Source organism: Zootoca vivipara, chromosome 6, assembly GCF_963506605.1.
Source record: "Zootoca vivipara chromosome 6, rZooViv1.1, whole genome shotgun sequence".
Lineage (NCBI taxonomy): Eukaryota > Metazoa > Chordata > Lepidosauria > Squamata > Lacertidae > Zootoca > Zootoca vivipara.
Window position 1 is genome coordinate 37,953,847 of NC_083281.1, and position 20,141 is coordinate 37,973,987.

The 20,141-nt window shown below is 46.0% G+C and overlaps 1 protein-coding gene across 1 annotated transcript in view; it reads left to right on the plus strand.

Annotated features, from left to right (window-relative positions):
* The first annotated feature begins 356 nt into the window (after nt 1-356).
* TFAP2E (transcription factor AP-2 epsilon) overlaps nt 357-20,141 on the plus strand; it is a 67,366-nt gene continuing 47,581 nt past the window's right edge. The window contains exons 1-3 of the mRNA XM_035118584.2: nt 357-650; nt 1,750-2,205; nt 5,853-5,904. Of these exons, the coding sequence (XP_034974475.1) occupies nt 624-650; nt 1,750-2,205; nt 5,853-5,904 (535 nt within the window). The 5' untranslated portion in view covers nt 357-623. The remainder of the gene's footprint in view (nt 651-1,749; nt 2,206-5,852; nt 5,905-20,141) is intronic.

Sequence of the window (20,141 nt, forward strand, 5' to 3'; positions counted from 1 at the left end):
CTGAATTAAATTCCACTATATTCAGTATGGATCTATGTGCGCGTAGGATCGCAGCCGATCTTGAAATGATTCCTCGGAGATAAATCTCCACTCTGTTCAGCGAGGCTTATTCCTCCTCAAGCTCCCCGCTACTTATTTCCACTTGGGCTGCCATGCGCTGGGTCTCTCTTCCTCCGCGACCCCGCGCGTTCAGACGCCGTTTTGAAGTCTGCGGAAGCCGAATTCATCCTCGAAACACCCAAGGCGACGGCCGTGCGCTCTGTCTCTTTAACGCGCGCTCCCGGCGCTCTGGGCGCGCTCCCGCCTCTATAACTGGAGTCCATGGAGTTGCATTGGGCTCAGAGGGAGCAAGAACTCGGGAGCATAGGCTGTTAAAGGGAAAGGCTCGCGGGGAAAGAAGAAGCCACCATCCCACCGCGCCGCTCGCTGGGCTACCGGCGGGGGAGGCCATCCATGGCAGCGCAGATAACCACCAGATTTTGACGGATTCTTTCGCCAGGGTTGGGGGCTGCTTTCGTCGTTGTTATTCTCATCCACCTCCAACAACAAACACCGCTCGCCCACCGTGTTTGGGGACATTTTCCTAGAAGATTTTCGTTGTTGCTTTTTTGGCTGCTGTCCAGATGTTGGTTCACACATATTCCGCCATGGTGAGTTGGACTTTGTGTGTCTGCGCGCATTTGCGGGGGGGGGGGGGCGGACGGGGACGGTGGGAAGGAGGAAAAAGAGAAGAAAATACGCTTTCCGCTTTCTCTATCAAGCTCATTCGAAGAGAAAGTTAATTGAAGGAACCCTATACCTCCAAATTAAGAGAGATTTCACCCTTTAATGTCGGCCAGATGTCAGGGCTCCGCAGCGTCCCCAGTTGATGGTTTAATTCTTTCCTTTGGAGGATTGGGAGGAGGGGGACACACCGAGGCGGCGGAGTCGATTACAAAAGCAGGGGGAGAGAGGAGGAGAAGCCAAGGAGACCTTTCCGACGTGCTGCTTCTGGTAGTTTGCAACTAGCAAATAAAAGGCGCAATGTCTATGGAGAGAAGGCTTTTTAAAAATTAGTATTGTTTATGCAACGGCTGCGCATTGTTGGTTCTCTTCCCCCTCCCCGTTCGGATTTCACTATTTTTCTCCTTGCTGAAAGCAAAACGAGATGCCGGAGGGAAGGGGTTCAGTTGCTATTGGGGGGGGGAGATTACAGTAAACAAAGCAAGGACTGTCTCCCCAATCGGGAGCGAAAACGGCCGGGGATGCCTTTGCCGGACACCCTCAACAAACTCTCGTGCTTTTGTTGCGTCTAGGGTGCTTTCCCCCTCACAGTTAAAAAAGTTAAGTTTGTTTCTAAGCGAAAAAGTCAGAGCAGCTGCAAAGAGGAGATTGTTAGAGGGTGGTTTCCCCCGCTCGCCGTCGAATGCCCAAAGCGGTGCGCTTTTTGTCGAAGGCAGGAGCTGCGTTTTGGCGCAGAGGCTGCTCGGCTTGCCCTGGGGTGGGGTGGGGGGAGAAGGCGAGGAGGAGGAGGGCTCGACTGGCGGGAGATGCGCCTTGCCTGCGGCTCAGGTGTTTCTGAGGCAGGACGCCCTTGGGGAACTGCGATCTTAGGCCCGGTAACGCGCCCTTCCCCGGCGACGCTGCGTCCCCGGAGGAGCCATGCAAAGAGGGAGGGCAGGAGCAACAGAGTCCCTGGCAGCGTGGCTCTCTCCGGTGACCATTTTTCTTTCTTTCTTCCCTTCTTCCTTCCTCTGCTTGCGTGTCTAGGACCGCTCCGATGGACTGAACGGGAGCTCTACCGGAGGCCGCCTCTCACAGCTGTCGTCGCTCAACCAGGCGGCGGCGTACTCGTCGGCTCCCCCTCTGTGCCACACACCGGCCTCGGACTTCCAGCCGCCTTACTTCCCGCCGCCTTACCCGCAGCCGCCGCTGCCCTACTCACAGAGCCAGGAGACCGGCTACCCGCACCTAGGCGACCCCTACACCGCCATCAACCCCATCCACCAGCATCAGCAGAGCAGCTGGCACTCCCAGCGGGCGCGCCAAGAGGAAGCGGCCGCCGGCCTCCTCTCGCAGACGCACCGCGCGCTCGGCCTGGACCCGCGCAGGGACTACCCCGGCATGCCGCGCTTGCTCCACGGCCTGGCCGACGGGGCGCACGCCCTGAGCGACGGGCCGCTGGGACTACACGCCCTGGGCCACCACAGCATCGAGGACATTCAGGTAAGCACGCAGTTGGCTCGGGCGGCTCCCCAAAGGGGGGGATCTCCGGGAAGGGGAAGAAAATTCGGGTCCTGGTGGCGAGCGCTGTTGTCGAGGGACGCGCAGTAAAAGTGAAAGTGGCAACCACCTGGGGGGAGGGGTGCTTTCAAGCCCCTTCTCCAGCAAATATTGCGGGCTGCTCGGAACTGCAGCCGGAGCCTGTCTGTTGATGCAGAAAGAAGTCCCACCGAGTTCAAAGCCCTCCATCCTCCCCATGGGAATCTAGCGTGTGTGTCTGCTTACGTCGGTGGTTGGCCTGTCACTGACTTGGGAAGCCCCCCGGGAGAAAGTAAGGCAGGAGAAAGGGATGGGGTACTACAAGCAGCGGAGCCTCCCACTCCTCGTCCCACAGTTCAGGCCCGCCATCCCGTCCCCGCGCCTATCGAAGTCGAATTTCGATTAAACCTTTTCCGATTAAAAAGAAACAAACGCCGCTCCTCTGCCGAGACTTTCCCGAGCCGTCCCTCTTCACCGCCGGGAATTGTAAAACAGTGGCGAATATATCAAACGAGGGTTTGATGTCAGCTTTAAACTTTAAATGCCTCCTTAGGTGATCCCCCTCTTCTCTCCACCCCATCTAAAAAAAATCGTAATACATTGCCCCTTTCTTCCTCCCCAAATCACTGCCTGCTTCAAGAGAGGCCGATGCGTCTTTCACAATTCCTTTCTTTAAAAGTCATTTTACTAAATACCCCAAAGCGTTATTATTTTTAAAAGACGCAAGCTTCACTCCTGTCATTACCCAAAATCTGATCAGATGCGTTTTATTTATTTTAAAATGAAGTGATGGGACGTATATTTCCAACACTTTCAAGTAAGAAAACGGCGATAATAACTGTAGTTGACGAAGATGAAAACTAAACGCGGGAGGAGGGGGGACACAGAGAAAAAAATGCCTCCCTCAATGCTGAAGTCCTATCTATACCTACCGGAGAGTAAGTTCTATTGAAATCGGTGGGACTTATTTCCGATGAGATAATGGTCAGGATTCGTTAGCTTTCCGCAAGTGGACGGTTTTTCAGAATATTCGACCCTTCTTCCCTGGAAAAAATGGTTTCTAGAGTCAAACCCAGAAGTCTGTTGTTGGCCATTGCGAATCCTCCGCTCGCCTTTTCTGATTCTTTCTTTCTCTTTCTTTCTTTCTTTCTTTCCGCCCGTCGCACCATCGGATTTAAAACGGCCAAGAATCGTTGAAACGGCTAACAAAAAAGAAAAAAGGGTCTTGATCCGGTTTCAAGCAGAACACACCGCTGCAAAAACAACACAACACAATACAAAAAATACCGTTTCGGATTAGGCTGGACAGGACACATTAGAGTTAGACTGAGGGAAGCGTAGAAAAGGGGAATCCCGTTTTGGATTACGCAGGATCCCTGCTTCAAGAAGTGTCTTGAATTATTTTAATCCTTTCCACCTACTTTTTGCCCATCCCCAACCACCTACCTGGCCATGTTTGCTCCCAAGTAAGGGACTTTGGCTGCGATCCTAACCATGTCTACTCAGAAGTAAGTCATGCTGAATTCAGTGGGGCTCACTCGTAGATAAGTGGGGTTAGGATTGCAGGCTCAGGGTTTTTCCTTACTGCACAATACTTTGCATTGCTGCTCCTTCAGACCTAACAAAGGGCTCGATCTCTAGCCGGAGGAGTTTTGCATCCCGTGGATTTCCGTGGGAGGTTTAAATAAAAACTGGCTTTTGTTTTTTACTCTCTCCAGTTGAATTCAACTGGATTTTGAAACGCTTAATTCCGGATGGCTCAACACCCCCCCCCCCAACAATAAGAATATGTCCCTGTATTTTAAAAATACGCTTAAGGCTGAGAAGTTACTAAGGAATAAAAAATGAATAAAAATCCTTCCAGTAGCACCTTAGAGACCAACTAAGTTTGTCATAGGTATGAGCTTTCGTGTGCATGCACACTTCAGATACCTTCAGATACAATGAGAAGGAATCTCATTGAACTCGGTGGCACCTACTTCTGAGTAATCTTGCGCAGGATCGCGCTACTTCTGTGTATTCGTGTATGTGGACTTGAGGTCTTTTGCTGCTGCTGCCGGTAAATTTGGTTGCCTCCGACTAACTTATACCTAGAGTAGACGCATTTAAATCAATGGACCGAAGTTAGTCATGCCCATTCATTTCAATGGCTCTAAAGCAGTACACAACCCATAGCTCCCTGATTTATTTTTATTATTTTAATAAGTGAAACACTTAAAAATAATAATAATGGACCTTTCCCCAATCATCTGGTCGTTTTTGTCATTCTTATTTTCAACAATCTTTCCTCCCCGGGGCATTTTGCCATCTTTTTGTTGGCTACTACCAACTGAGTCTCTCAAAACTGTTTACAAGGAGAGATGACAATCAAGGTCCCGAGCAATTATTGGGCCGTTTTGGGTACATATCTACAGGCGGGGGTGGAGTTGTTGGCTTAGTCGAGGACTTTCTCTGCTAGGAACCAGTTTGAACAACTTGTCCAGAACCAAAAATAGGAAAATGACATTGTGGGGTGGCTTCTTAGTAAACCAAAACAAAAAACCTTTTAGGTTTAAAAACCAAACAAACGAAAGCCATAATTGCCCTATTGATGTTTCGCAGCAATCACTTTCTGAGTTTTGAAAAATACTCAAAGTGCAAGGAAGGGAACTCCCAGTAATAGTTAAGTAGAAGTAAGATGCCGGGAGGGAGCCCCTACTTGGATGTTTGTTTTCCTCCTGAACACAGCAATAATTTAGCTCCTGGTGCCAGCAAAAAAGTAAATAAGCAAATACAATTCATATGCTCTCCTGAGTTCAAGTTTATTCAAATAAGGGCTTGCTCCAAAGCTTGAATCGCAGGGTTGGGTCCCAGTTGTTTCCACGGGAGCTAAACAGATGAATAAATCTCTCCCTTTATGGGCTTAATGGGGGCTCAATGGGGTTTAGAAGTTACATGTAGGTAGCTGTGTTGGTCTGATATAGTCGAAACAAAAAATAAATAAAAAATCCTTCCAGTAGCACCTTAGAGACCAACTAAGTTTGTCATAGGTATGAGCTTTCATGTTCATGCACACTTCATTTAGCTGAATTATGCTATGTATCTGGATACATAGCATATATGTATGTTCTGGATTCTCTTGAGGTTTATTTCCCCCTAGAAACAAGGCCTTCGTGGTGTGTGTGTGTTTGTTTCTGGTTGCTTTTGAGTAATAAAAGGGGGAGGGCCTGCCAGGTTTCCCCCCCCCTTTCCTTCTCTCTCCCTCTGAATTATGAAACAAAGTTTCTCAAAATATGAAAAAGTTATTTAACGATTCCAACGCCTCTTTAAAACTCCTGTTTGAGAGAAATGTAAGATGTTGTAAGGAGATAGTTTCATTTCCTCTTACAGATATATATATATATTAAACCATGTTTAATTTCTCTAGGAAACCCCTATATTTGATGGAGATGTGGGTTGGCTTCTTCATCTCCCCCTATCCCACCCACCAAGCCCCACACAGCTTAAACTTTATATTCCCATCTAGTGTCTCGAATGTTAAAAACGCTTCATGTGGATACTTGCAGTAATCCTTGCACAACAACTCTGCATGCTAAGGCCACGTAAATAATCTTTGCCCGTTGTTCTTTCAGGCTGTGGATGAAACTGGCATGAATCTCTTGGACCAGTCTGTGATCAAGAAAGGTAAGGAAACTTGTCTCATTCGGGGATGGTTTCATGGTTTCACGAACAGGAGGGGGGGGGGTGCTTTGGCATAGCCAATTGGTGTTTGTTTGCATTTGGATGTAGTAGAATCCAGGCTATTGAGACGATCCCTAAGACTTTGGCCTCTCTTCAGATTCCCCATCTTTGCTCTTCAACGTAAGCCCATCCGGCTTACTGCTGTTTTCAGATCTGGGATTTGACGGAAGCTCTGCTTTTGTTGAGGGATACACGGGGACCCTAGTACTGCTCAATACTTTTTGGCACCTGAGGCAAACTTCACAATGGTGCCCAAGGAAGAAAGGGGTCAAGGGGGAGAAAGAAAGATTGGCATTGGGATCTGCTGCCCTGGTGGACCCTGCCACCCGAGGCAGTCGCCTCACCTTGCCTCATGGGCAGCCTGGCCCTGGGGGACCCCTGCCTTCCCCCCCTGAACATAAGTAATTAGTTCAGGGAGCCTTGACCCTGTGGCCCAATACATTATCTCATGCTTCTAGATGTATATGAAATAACAGTAACGTGTGGACTTGTAGTGGAAGAGAAAATGGGGGTGTGAGAGGAAGTGTACAAAATCCCCCCCTCTTTCTCTTCTCTCTGCCCATGTGTGCCATATCGATGCCAGTTTAGGCACTCCTAATGGGAATGCCAGTCTTCAGATTTGGGGGCACTCCAGAAGAGAACAGACCCTGAGAGCTATTGATTCACCCTTATCTCTGCTGCTGTGTGGGAGATAAGGGCTTCGTGGTGATGGTAGTGGCTTTTAAGGCTTGGGTCTCCCTGCTTCTTTACACGCACACCCCCAAGGCATTTTTGGCTGGCCTCTGTCTGAGTGTACCCACCACCGCTAGAGCTAAATGCACCACAGTTACTGAGGCAAAGACATTTGGATTTTGGAGTAGAAAGCAAGCAAGGAAGGAAGCAGAGCTTTCCAGTCTAGTCTGTGACTGTTTCCTTGGCTCTTCCTGAATTCTCCTCTCAGATATATTAAATACAGTATATTATTCCCTGGGCAAATTATTGATTTTGTTTATTTATGCAAAGGCTTGCTCATCTCCAAATTGTAGAAATAGCTGTAGACCTGAAATAGTTTTGGAGAAGTGAGGAAAGGACTTGTAAGGCCAGTGGGCAGTATTTTGTGTGTGTGTGTGTGTGTGTGTGTGTGTGTGTGTGTGTGTGTGTGTGTAAGTAAAGCTAGTGCATTTTGTACAGCACACCCTGTACACTGTCAAAATGATCATCGGAACAGATGCCACTTAATATCTCATGCAATAGTCTTCAATGTTTTTCAGACCATGGGACCCCCATTAGCCCAAACATGCATTTGGAGACCCACTTCCTAAATTTATTTTTATTTATCCTACCACACATTTGTATGATGTTGATGCTGCTGCTGCAGCAGCAATGCACTAGTGAAAACCAAATATCAAGAGGATAAAATTTGGTGACTTGAGACAGGGATAAGTCCACACCATATGTTTATAGCACATTAAAAGCATACATCTACCTCCAGAATTCTGGGAATTATAGTCTACCCTTAACAAACTACAGTTTCCAGGATTCTTGAAGTGTGGGGTGTGTTTTAAATCTATGGTGTGTACAGAGCCCAGGATGGGCCCTTTTGTATTTATTTCAGTCACACCTGCCTTGGGATGAAGCCCACTGGACAATAGTGGGACCTTTTGAGTAAACATGTCTGAAGTCAGGCTGCACAAACAACAAAATGAAAGAGGAAAGAGAGTGATAGGCTCGACATTTTCATCAGTAAATTTGTGTTGTTTGTTTGTTTTTCCCTGGGGTGGTGAGGGGAATTTGAATGCTTGCTTTTCTTGACTAGAAAACTCATTATTAAATCAAGCCATTGATTAATGTGCCCTGGTGCTTCTCTGAAGGCCTAAGATAAGGATCTGCTGTTCCCTACCTATAAACTCCTAGCACATGGCAGGGGCGGAACACGGCATTGTGTGTCTCATAGGCTGGAAAGTTTTATGTTCTAGGAAAGCATGATTAGTAAGCATAGTGATCTATGCAGTTTCTTAAGGTGCTCAACCTCCTGGAATGGTGTGGTTTGAGTGGGGTGGTGGGAGCAACAGTAGAGGGATCAGTTAATTCTCCAATTGAAATCTCATCAAAGCAGACCTGGAGTCGGCAAAAACTCTGCCCAGCTCTTCAGTAAAAGTGAGTGGGTGTGAGAAAGAACACCTGTAAGATCAGAATAGAGTTTTCAGGAGGTAGAATCTGGGTCCATATACTCACCCAGCTATTTGTCTCTGTTAGTGAACAGTTGTAATGTTATTTCACAAACATCTTCCAAACAGTGTATGTGTCTTTGTGTATTACTTTTTTTTAAATAACACTGATTCTTAGCTTGCTTTTTTATTAATCATTTGACCCCACAACTCTATGATCCTATGAATTCAGGCTGCTAAGAAGGCCAGCAATGCACAGCTTTGCATTAAAACAAATAGCGTAAAATTAAACCGGCAGACTACAGCGGTGTTGCAAATCACAAAAGGAGACATGGTGTTAAAGCTGGCTTTACAACCAAAGTCATTGCAATCTTTTGAACACTCTGAAAGGATCCAAACAGTCAAGAAGCAACCCCCCCCCCCAAAAAAGTCTTGCTTCTGGCAGGTGTCACTCTAAACTTCCTAGGTCAGGGTTTGCTAGGTTGGTCCTTACCAGATGTGTTGGACTGTAACTCATCAGCCCCAGGCAGCTGTTAGCTGTAATCGAAAACATTTGAAAATACCAGGTTGGGGGAAATGTTCTAGAATCTAAATGATGGCACAGTTGGTGGTACAGTATCATGGCTAAGAGAGCTAACTGGAAATCCCTTGTTCATACTGTATGTCTGCCACAAATCGCAGGCAACTGTCCTTTGGTAATATTGGAATAATAATACCAGCCAACAGACACCAGAGTGGTGTGGTGTACAGAGGACTGGATTTGGGTACAAATCCCGACTCACCTGTGAAATTCTGAGGATGCATTTGTCCATACTAACCTACCTCATAGGGTTGTTGTGAGGACAACATGAGGATAAGTCAACATATGATGCATTGAATACATTGGCAGAAGGACAGGGAAAAGAGGAGACAGTTTGTTCAATGTACATTGATATGGGGGGAAAGAACACTATAATTATTTAAAATTATCACATTTTGATAGGAAGACCCTAGTATAAAATTCCTGCATGTGACATAAATTTTGAAGGGCAGAGGTGTTTCCAGGCTGGATTTCCCTTTTAAAATACATGGAAGAAGTGGACTTACTGGTATACATTTCCTATTTTGTATAGGTTTGGTTCACATGTAACACTAAACAGTGGTTTGTTTAAGGCTAAGCCATGGTTTGTTGAACAAACCACGAGTTGTCCCACAGACAATCAAAGAAACCATGGACTGTTTGTTTTCCAGTTCCTCTAGCCTTGTGCCTTTGTGGTATTGCGAGTATGTCAGGTGGAGTGGTTAGGGAAACCATGGTTAAGGAAGGGTGCTGGGTTCGTACATAATGTAAACCATAGTTTAATAGCTTTCTCTGTGAATCAGGTCTGTGTACTTTAAAGCGGAAAGGTATGACCTTCATAATGTGGTTTATGATACATAGATGTATTCTTATCTGTGTCTGAGGACAAAATACCAGTAGCACGAGTCTCTTGTGTGTACATGTGTAGATAGCAGAAGGGAGACATTTTAAAAGCTGAATTCCCCACTCCAGCTGATGTTGTGATTTCATGTGAATTTCAGCAGCCCATGACTTTTAGTAATGGCGTAAGATTTAACAATTTAAGTCAGGGCGTTAATCAACTGGTAGAGTTACAGTTGATTGATTGGTTAGAACCTATTTGAATAAGTGGGGCTGAGAGGCATCCTTTGAAGATACTTGTTTTTGCGTTACTGTAGCATTGTACAGTGGTACCTCGGGTTACAAACACTTCAGGTTACAGACTCTGCTAACCCGGAAGTAATACCTTGGGTTAAGAACTTTACCTCAGGATGAGAACAGAAATTGTGTGGCGGTGGCGCGGCAGCAGCGGGAGCCCCCATTAGCTAAAGTTGTACCTCGGTTTAAGAACGGTTTCAGGTTAAGAATGGACCTCCGGAACAAATTAAGTTCGTAACCAGAGGTACCACTGTACAAGGAAATGGGGGTGAGGAGAAGAAAAGAAATGGACTTTCTGTCCAACAATGTGTAGCGGTTTTTGTTAACTTTCTCACATGTTTAGTGATAGGGAAATTTGTTTACATTTAATCAACTGGTTTAAAGGTAGATGACTAAGCGACTAAAAATGTTGTAAGTGGTGAAATGTTCCCCACTGCCCCCCAAAAGGCCCTAGGCTGATCTAACAGATCTTGTTGAGATAGGAGAGAAATGTACACAAGCCATGCAGAAAACTAGTCCTATACATGAGAATGTACAAGTACTTCAGTCCAATGTCTTTCTTTCTCCCAAATGTACCTAGTTTCTAAACTCCTAAACTGAACTTTCAGCCTAAGCCAGAATGATGGCAAAACACAGACATTCATCCTGCTACCCACAATTAAATAGCAGGGAACTGGAACTAGGTCTGTTTCCCAAATAAGCCAATATTTGCTGATTGATTAATCAATTTGCTAAAGTTGCACACTAGTCAATACAATAAGCCTGGAGAATAAAACCATACTACTTCTGTTTTGGATAATGCACAAGGTATTTCCTCTTGGGGGAAGGTGTAGGCTGCAATGGCCATGTACAGCTTTTAGAAGCAGTTGTATTTTAAAATAATAATTAAACTGCAGCTCAGTTAACCAAGGTACTTTTTAGTGGGTTGAAAGTGTTTCCCTTGCATCAGTTCATCTAATTGATTCAGTGCTGCAGCCCTAATTAAACCTATTTGCTGCCAAATCCGATTCTGCTATTCAAGAGTAGAGGCCAGGCATCTCCCAAAAGAATGACATGCAGTCCAGTCCGAATGAAGGAGAAATGCAATCCGTTGTCAAGAAGCAAATTATATATTTTGTGGGGTGGGGGGGGGCAGACGAAGAATATTGCTCACCAGAGATCAGAAGTCCAAGAAATGGAATGAGCTTGGCTTTAAAATGGTGGTTTGGGAAAACTCCAGTAAGCTTGGCTTTTGGCAGGCAGGCTCAAAACCAACACCCTTTTCCCAACCATGGGAGAAACTGTTTCCCCGCCCCTTTGGAGAGAAAATATGTTTCAGGCCTGAATAAGGAGAACCTGTGGCAGAGAAGGGGGAACCTCAGGTCTGGGGGCCAAATGCAGGCTTCTCTGGCCCTCAGGACACTACACAGATGAGCCACACCCCTGACCAGTCCTGCCTTGCAACCTCCTGGGGTGTTTTGGTCTAGTGAAAGGTGTCCTTGCGCTCCTAAAATGCTGCTTGCTTGCCTAGTTGGAGCATGGGTAGGTGAGGCCTGTGTGTGTGTGTGTGTGTGTAGATACTACTAGCTTCTTGTAGAAAGGTTAAAATGGGCATTCCTTGCTCTGTCCGCTCCTGCCTCCGGCCCCTCCTATCACCAACACATGGTTGTCCAGAAAAGAGTGTGGCCCTTGGGATGAAACAAGTTTCCCCATCTGGGGCTATGGGCCATCATAAGCCAGGCAGGTTCTTGAGTGGCAGGAACTGGAGCAAGCCAAGGCAAAGAAGTTTGTCACTGATTAAAAAAAACAAACCTGGCCTAAACTGTGTTTTTGCCACTTACTTCAGATACAACCTAGGTTGCACAGAGTGGTGCAGTCCACCCAAATATTGCAGTATTTATCCATCACATTCACACCCCACCTTTCTTTCATGACTTCAAGGTGCCTCACATGGTTCTCTCCCTCCCCATTTCATCCTCACATTAACCCTGGTTAGGCTGAGACCCAGACCGCCCAGTGACCTTCATCTCTGAGTGGGGATTCGAACCCGTGTCTCTGAGGTGGAGCTAGAAGCTCTTCCCCTCCTTTGCCTTCTGTCAATTGGTTGTGCTGGTGAAAGACAAATGCACTCTTTGCCTGTGCCAGCCTCCCCCAACCTGGCGCCCTTGAGATGGCTTCCACTACAACTCCCATCAGTCCCAGCCAGTACAGCTGTAGTCCGGAATATTTAGTTGGCACATGCTAAACACCACCTCACCACCATGACATTACTTGAGGCAGAATCCTCATATGGAAAGGTTCCTGAGGCGACTTAGCTCCAGCTCGAAACCCAGCTTGGAGTTGGGACATCTGCCTTCAGGTTCCTTGCTCTGCTCTGGCTTTCCCTGGTAGGCCTTGGTTCAGCTCCCTTTCTGTAAAATGGGTACGATGAGTGATGGACCTCATCAAGCTGAGATTATATTGATTACCATCTCTGGAACACGATGCCTTACAGCGCGTGCTAATTAACACCACAAGCCTGCTTCAGGTCCCTATTTCCAAAGATTTGACAGGTATGGGGTTCAAATGCTGCCGCCTCCGTTTGGCTGGATCGCGCTGCATCTTGTACAACAGTCAGCGAGGGAGAAGAGGGAGGAGGAGACTTTGTCCCCCGGCCTAGGACACCTTTCACATTGCCTTGTGCTAGGCAGGCAGGCAAACTGCTCGATCGCAGGCGAGGGCCTCCTTGGATGGAGTCGACTCATGGGACTCCCTCTTTCCCCCCCCGCCCAGATTTTTGCTATGGCTCTCCTCCCCCACACTTTTCAAAGTCCTAAAATGCCCCAGAAAAAAATACGCATCTGCCCCCTCCCCAAAATCTGTGAAGCAATTTCCTTGGCACGTCCAGGTGTTCGCCAAGCATTTGTAGCCCAAGGGGAGATGGGTTTCAAAAATAATAATCAAAGATGACAGGCAGTGCTTTTTAAACGTCTTCACCGCACGGGGAAAGGCGGGGGGGGGGGAGATCCCCTCGCTTCTATAAATAAAAGTTACACTCCAAAACGGTCTCTTTTCCTCCGCTTCTGCCCAAGCTTACTCCCGAGTAAATGTGCCCAGGATCGTGAGGTTTTTTTTTTTAAAAAAAATGTTTGTATTAAAATATTTTAATGGATGAGAGTTTTAAGGTTTCAACCGTAGGCACGCTTACCTGAGAGTAAGACTTGTTGCACTTGTCAGGACTTGCTTTAGAGTAGATATGTGTAGGAATTGTGCGGTGAGGCTGCGATTCTATTGAATTTGACACGTGTGTGAGTCGCGAGTGTCCGAAGAGAAAAGCTCAATACTATATTGTATCGGTTTGCTTGCATTTTCAGGAAGTCCAAAACTATTTGACTTTCGAAAACGTTGCGGAATTAAGCTGAAAACTCGCACCCCGTTTGGGGTGGTGGTGGTTTTGCTTTTTTTTTTTTGCTGGGGGAAATAGTTGGAGGGGTGTTTTCTCTTCTTTTCTTTTTACACAGGATGGTTGAAAAGATGACAGTTAAAAGTGTCATAGAGAATTTACATCTTTAGAGAAGTATTCGGAGACTTAGTGAAGAGTCACCGGTTAGTAGGAGACGCCCTGCAATCAAATGAGTGTCTCTTAGTTTACTCATCTCAACGAGTCTACTCGGAGTAGGGCTTTAATGGTGGCTGACACCCTTAAGGCAAGGAAGGAAAGGCATAAATTGCGAAATGCGATCGCCAAAATAGAAAATTCATAAAAAGTTCCTAGGTAACTATTAAATTCTCTCCAAAGAAAAAGAAAACGCACACATATTTTCCATAGAGAAACTGAGCCTTTCGGTTGCCCCCTAGGTTGACAGCCCGATGCTGCGCCCATTTGCTCTTGAAGTATTGGTTTATTTATTAAATTTGTCAGTCGCCTTATCTCGCCTAGGGCAACTTGCCTAGCGACTTACAAGTGTCCAAGTGATTTCAGTGGAGAATTCGCCATGGGGAATGTCGAGGGAGTGGCAGGCAGCCTCTGAATCTCCCTGTCTCTCTCTGCTGTGGGTTGTTGGATGTGTTAGAAGTGAATCAAACAAACCAGAGAAAATGGTAGAAGTGGAACGGATTTAAATACACGGTGAAATTTACCAGCAGTGTTCATAATCGTAGCGGCGAGACGCGCAGAGCGGGCAACCTCGGGTTTCTCCTCCTTGCATCCGGAGCGAAGCTGCTCTGCGTCTTTGAGCGCCCGGTGGCTGAGACTCTTTTCGGCCTCTTCTCTGCCAGGAGAAGCTCGAGGAGAAGCTGAACACCGGATCGGAGATGTAATAGAAAGAATCGCCGAATTGTAGAGCTGGAAGGGACTCATGTGCGTAGCCAGGGGTGTGGTGGGAGCAACTGCCCCCCTAAATCAAGTAAATAAATAAAAATACTTAACTAACTGACCAACTGCATCACAGATCACTCGCTTCTGTTCCCCCCCCCAAACATAAAGCCTGCCCCGCTAAAATAGATCCTAGCTACGCCCATGAAGGGACCCCCAAAGGTCATCTATTACAACCCCTTACAATGCAGGAATCACAGCCGAAGAATCCCTGGCAGATGGCCATCCAACTTCTTTTTAAAAACCTCCAAGGAAGGAGAGTCCCCGCGAGGGAGACCGTTTCTCTGTCGGATCAGGGCCATTTCCCCACCTCAACAGTCACTTTTACTCAGCCAGAGCAAAGTTCCACGGGGTTTACTCCCAAGGAAGTCTGAGATTTTAGTCTCGTTTATCTGGGATTCAGCCCCATGGAATACAGTGGGACTTCTTCATAGCCGTGACTAGGATTGGGCTCAAAGCGTGCCTAGGGGTTGTTTCCAGCACTGGTCATACCACTGAAATAAATGAATATCTTAGGTCCATTCATTTCAATGGGTTGTATCTAAGTTTTACTCAGAGTAAGCCCACCGAAATTAATGGAACAAAGTCAAACGTGTCTGTTAATTGCAATGGATCTGCTCTGCATTGGCTGCAACCCGTACAGTGTGTAACCCCTATACATGTGTACTCAGGAGTAAGTCTCATTAAGTTTTTCATTGGATACAGAATCCCAGCCTTAGAAGTATTTCTTTCTTTGCAGCAAATGCTTTCAAGGTCTCTCACTTTTCCAATCGGTATACCCGATTTGGGGTGGGGGAAAATCAGGATTAATTCTCCTTGGAACCAACCCCATATGGATCCTGATTCTCTGCAGTTCTACTCTAAAGCAAGTTGTCCCATTGACTTAAGTGAGGGATCGTTCCCATTTTATGATTGCACAGCCTACAAGTCTAGACACATTAACTTGGAATTTAAGTCCCAGTGAAACCAAGCAAGTTTACAGTTCTATACACACATATATCCAAGTCTTCAACCCTAATCTGTGGATAGGATTTTACTGTAAATGTGGTTAAACTCAGACTCCAGTACCCATGTGCATTAGTTTGGGGGTAAACTCAGCTGAAGAAAATGAGGCTTGCATGCGAGTATACAAACTTTGAATTGGGCTGTACAGCTCAGGTAACTGTTCCTGGATTCTGGTTACAGGTAGGTAGCCGTGTTGGTCTGAGTCGAAACAAAATTAAAAAATTCCTTCAGTAGCACCTTAAAGACCAACTAAGTTTTTATTTTGGAATGAGCTTTCGTGTGCAGGCACACTTCTTCAGATACACTGAAACAGAAGTAACCAGACCCTTATGTATATTCAGAGGGTGTGTGGGGTGGTGGTGATGGGCTGATAGGAGTGGTAAACCTGTTGATGACTGTTAACGACTGTTAGCTGTGCTTTAGTTTCCTCACCCTCCAGTCAAAGCCAGGCCCCACCTCCCTTCTTGAATAAGCAGTATTTTGCAGAAGTAATCCCTGGATGTATTGAGAGACAACTGTGTTGCAATCTTCCTTTCATCATTTCTTACCCTGGCCTCTCTTCTACAGGGTGCTTGAAAGAAGTCTCGATATCTTTGCTTTTTCCAAAAGAAAAAAAATAGATTCCAAACACCCTAAAACAGCCCTACCCAGACTGGGTGCAGCATAAAGTATCTATCTTCCTGCCCCCCCCCAGTAAATGGTAGTGAATAAACAGTGAGATGGGATGGAATGCGTGGGAAGATGAAAATTTTGGCTGAAAGATGTAACATAAATATATTTTAAATATATATATATTTAGGTGTGTGAGAGAAGAGAAAGTTTGTCTTCTTAGCTTGTTTGATGCTGTCTTCCTGCATCCATATAACCAAGAAACCCATCATGGGGAAATATTAATTGAAAATGGTCTGGACAACTAAAAGCGACACAACCCTGCAGTGGTTAACCACAAGAGGTTCATGTTTAATAGCTTTTTCAGAGCGGCTGGTTGCTTGACTCTTGGAAAGAAGCAACTCAGGGGTGTGTATCTCCAAGGCGGAGGGTGCCTATATTTGCAATACGACAGGCATAAGTGGTACTATCTTTTTTTAAAAAAAAATGGACACAAGCAATATTTGTCTATTTGTGCTATGTTTTAAAAATAACTTGCACGTGGGCAGTAAAAATTAGTCATGCTGTAGGACGGCCAGATTATAAAACTTGCAAAAAGCGGGGGGGGGGGGGAGGAGGGGAAAGAGAAAGTTCATACTATTTCATCTGTTGCACATCAGAGCCTGGGCTGCTCTCTCTTCTTGCTCATGATATTCTGCAAAGTGCCTTGTATACTGGGGCACTGCATGGGATCAGAATTGTAGAATGCGAAGAGTTCCCAAGGGTCATCTAGCCTAACCCCTTTCAACACAGGAATCACAGCTAACAAATCCCCAACAGATGACCATCCGACCTTTGTTTTAAAACCCTCCAGTGAAGGAGAGTCCACCACTTTCTGAGGTGGTCTGTTCCATGTTGAACAGCTCTTACCATCTGACAGTTCTCCCCTCTGTTTAGTCAGAACAATCTCCTTTCTTGTAATTTGAATCCATTGGTTTGGGTCCTACATCCTGCAACACAGGAAGAATTTGGCTTTCTGCTGCTTGCAAAGTGAATTGCAGTTTGGGTTGTCAAGAATCATTGCACAGTAATTTCTGTAAAAACGTGAACTTTCAGTCCCACCTTAACCAGCTTAATTGCACAGCTCGTTAATCTATGCATTGTGTCTGTAATAATAATAATAATAATAATAATAATAATAATAATAATAATAATAATTTATGCCCTGCCCATCTGGCCGGGTCTCCCCCACCACTCTGGGAGGCTTCCAACACACATCAAAATACATTAAAATATCACAGACTAAAAACTTCCCTAAACAGGGCTGCCTTTAGGTATTTTCTAAATGTCAGGTAGTTGTTTATCTCTCTGACCTCTGATGGGAGGGTGTTCCACAGGGCGGGTGCCACTACCGGGAAGGCCCTCTGCCTGGTTCCCTGTAGCTTTGCTTCTCGCAGTGAGAGAACCACCAGAAGGCCATCGGTGCTGGATCTGAACGATGGGGGTGGAGACGCTCCTTCAGGTATACAGCACTGTATTGAAGTTAAACCTGCTACCTGTCCAGTTCAGCTGTACATTAAAAAGAGGGAATGTGTGGCTTCACTATCTCAACTGCACTTTTGAACTTGTAAGCCTTTATCTTGTCTCCCCAATTCCCAGACCTGGGAACTGCCTCTAGACAGCACCTTCATGTTATCAGTATATGGGCCCTCATCTGGACAATGCCTGCTTCTAGGCACTGGTCCACAAACACATATCCTCTCCTGATTCAGGTGGAATGGAGAGCGAGTGAAGTGGGAGCCACCTGCATATATTGAAGACTCTGTACTCCAAATGCACAGGGCACAGTGCTCGCACCTTCAAACCCAGAGAGAGAGCCGCTAGGGGTGGCAGCACTGAGCACTACTGAGAGGTTGAGCAGAATTAGTAGGGTACCACTCCTCTTCTCTCCCAGTTAAGGTAATCTGTTAAGGTGGCCAGTGCTCCAGACTAGAGAATCCAGGTGCATTTGCAGTTGATAGCATTTGATTATGCAGGGCCACCTCCTCCCTGGCTGCAATCACTTGCACAATCCTTTTTACTACTGTTACTTCAGGCAGATGAAACGACAACTGTTTCACATCACACAATTGGAAGATGTACAAAGGCTGCTAGTGAAACATCTCCCATTGTATATAACAATGCAACTTGCATGTTGGATGTATGTGCAATATCCGTACCTGTGCATGCCAGATTCCCACAGTCATTCCAGCTCCGCCCCACCGCCCAACAAAAGTGTGGGAGGACCATAAGAATAAAGCACCCCTCTCATACAGGTGTGCACATCAAATGTGTGTATCAGAAGACAGAATGCACAGGGACATAAACCATTACATATACAGGTTTGCGTGCATCCTATGGTGTGTCCTGCATGAGCAGAAGAGATTTCCACTCATGCATTGAGCAATCACCTTCCTTTCTTGCCCTCTCCAGTCACCTGCACACCCTCAAACTCTGCTCTAGGAGGCTGGGGGACCCTCCAGAGCGTATTTTTGGGATGCACACAAACTGCACCAAGAGAAGAGGAAGCTACAGTTCAGTTGCACGACTGGAAGTTCTGCTCATGCATTGTTGGATTCTGCCCACCGTATTTCTGGCCATTTGGACCAGCATCAGGAAACGGGTGTGTGGGTGTGTGGGTGGGAGCCATGAGCATCTAATTGAGGTGGATTTCCAAGGCTGCATGCACACCAGACATTTTAAAACACAAAGCACTCCTCTGCCAAATTGTGGAAATTGTAGTTAAGGGTGCTGGAATTGCAGCTCTGCAAGGGACAAACCAGGATTTTGGGTGGGTGGGTGGCTTAAATGTATGGTGTGTACGCGGATCAAGCAACATTAAAATAGAGTGTATCTAATGGTGTAAAAAGTGCTGCTTAATGTTCACTTAAATGAAATCGAAAGATAGTGTGTTTGGTTATGTATATGCATCCCAGCACCAAGGTCCTCTGGGCAGCATCACATTGCAATGAAAACACAAACGCAACAAACAAACAAACAAAATAGGCATCAATAAACCCCACATAAATAAAGCCCACTAACTGAAACAGAGGAGCAATGAGATGAAAGCACAGAGCCTGATCACTTCAGAGGGGGGTGGGCATCTAGCTTATTCGTCCTTGGCATGAGAAAAGGGTTTTCTTTTAGGAAAGGTCAGGTGTATATATCACCTACTCTACATGCAGACGGTCCCTGCTAGCATCTCCAAGGAGGGCTGGGGAAGACCTAGGGATCTTCCCCTTGTTAGTGGTGTCACTTTAGTTGTATAACTTTAGCTATGATTTTATGGATTTTTGAATCTGTCTCTTGTATTTTCCCATGTCTTACCTTGCTTTTCTGGTACAGCCTTCCCCAACCTGGTGTCCTCCAGAGATTTTGTGCTGCAACACTCATCAGCCTCCAAACATTGGCCAGGCTGCCAGGTTACAGGAACTGTAACCCCAAATATTTGGGGAGCACCACTAGTGTCTTTAAGGAGTTACACTTGATATGGCCCCTGATGACCAAAGAGCAGGTGAAGGGGGGTGGGAAGGCACATGGGCTAAGCGCACACCCCACCATGGACGGGCGCCACAGCCATGCCTCTCATTGCCGACACACATGGCAGAAACACTTTCCCGCCATCCAAAGGTTTGGATGTTGTGGGGGAAAGGCACTCTCAGAGTACTGAAATCTGTGGGGAGAGTTCCTTCATGGGTCCCTCCCTACTTCTATTCACATATATCTGTAGCAAGGGAAAGCTGTTTCCTACATCATTCAAACACATGGATAATGAAGGGTTGCTTCCATGTGCCCATGTAGCTTGAGGCATGGCTGTGGGACACATTAGTGTTGTGGGAGGAGCTAGCCCACGCAGCCACATGACCATATCAGGTTATGTGCATGAGGGAACCTCCCCTTTGTTTTAGAGGTTTTTTCCAGCTCATCCTCGGACAAAAGGAGGCCTGCTGTGGTATTCACATGTCAGTGAAGAAGGATTTGTCCTTTTATTCATGGATGAACACATTTGTTATTTTTTATGTTTCATTTTGTGTTTTGGATTTTACATGTTTGATGAGTCGTTCGGTGTTCCCAAGTTTTGCAAGTTGAGGAGTTTTGTAAAAAGTGATGAAAGAATTCAGGGTGATATTCAATGAAGCATTACTCAGGGAAGGCATACTGAACTTTAACGGGCCTAACTTAGCCACGTTCCATAATGGCAATGGGTCTGCTATGAGTAAAACCAATATTATTATTATTTTTAAAAAATCCATAGGTGGGGGAAACTGACCCCCTCTCGAGGGATATTTCAGCCTCCTTGCCTAGTTTTTCTGCTTCCGTTTTAAGAAAGCAAATCTCTAACTTGTGGGGATATGACGAAAATCCTGCAAGG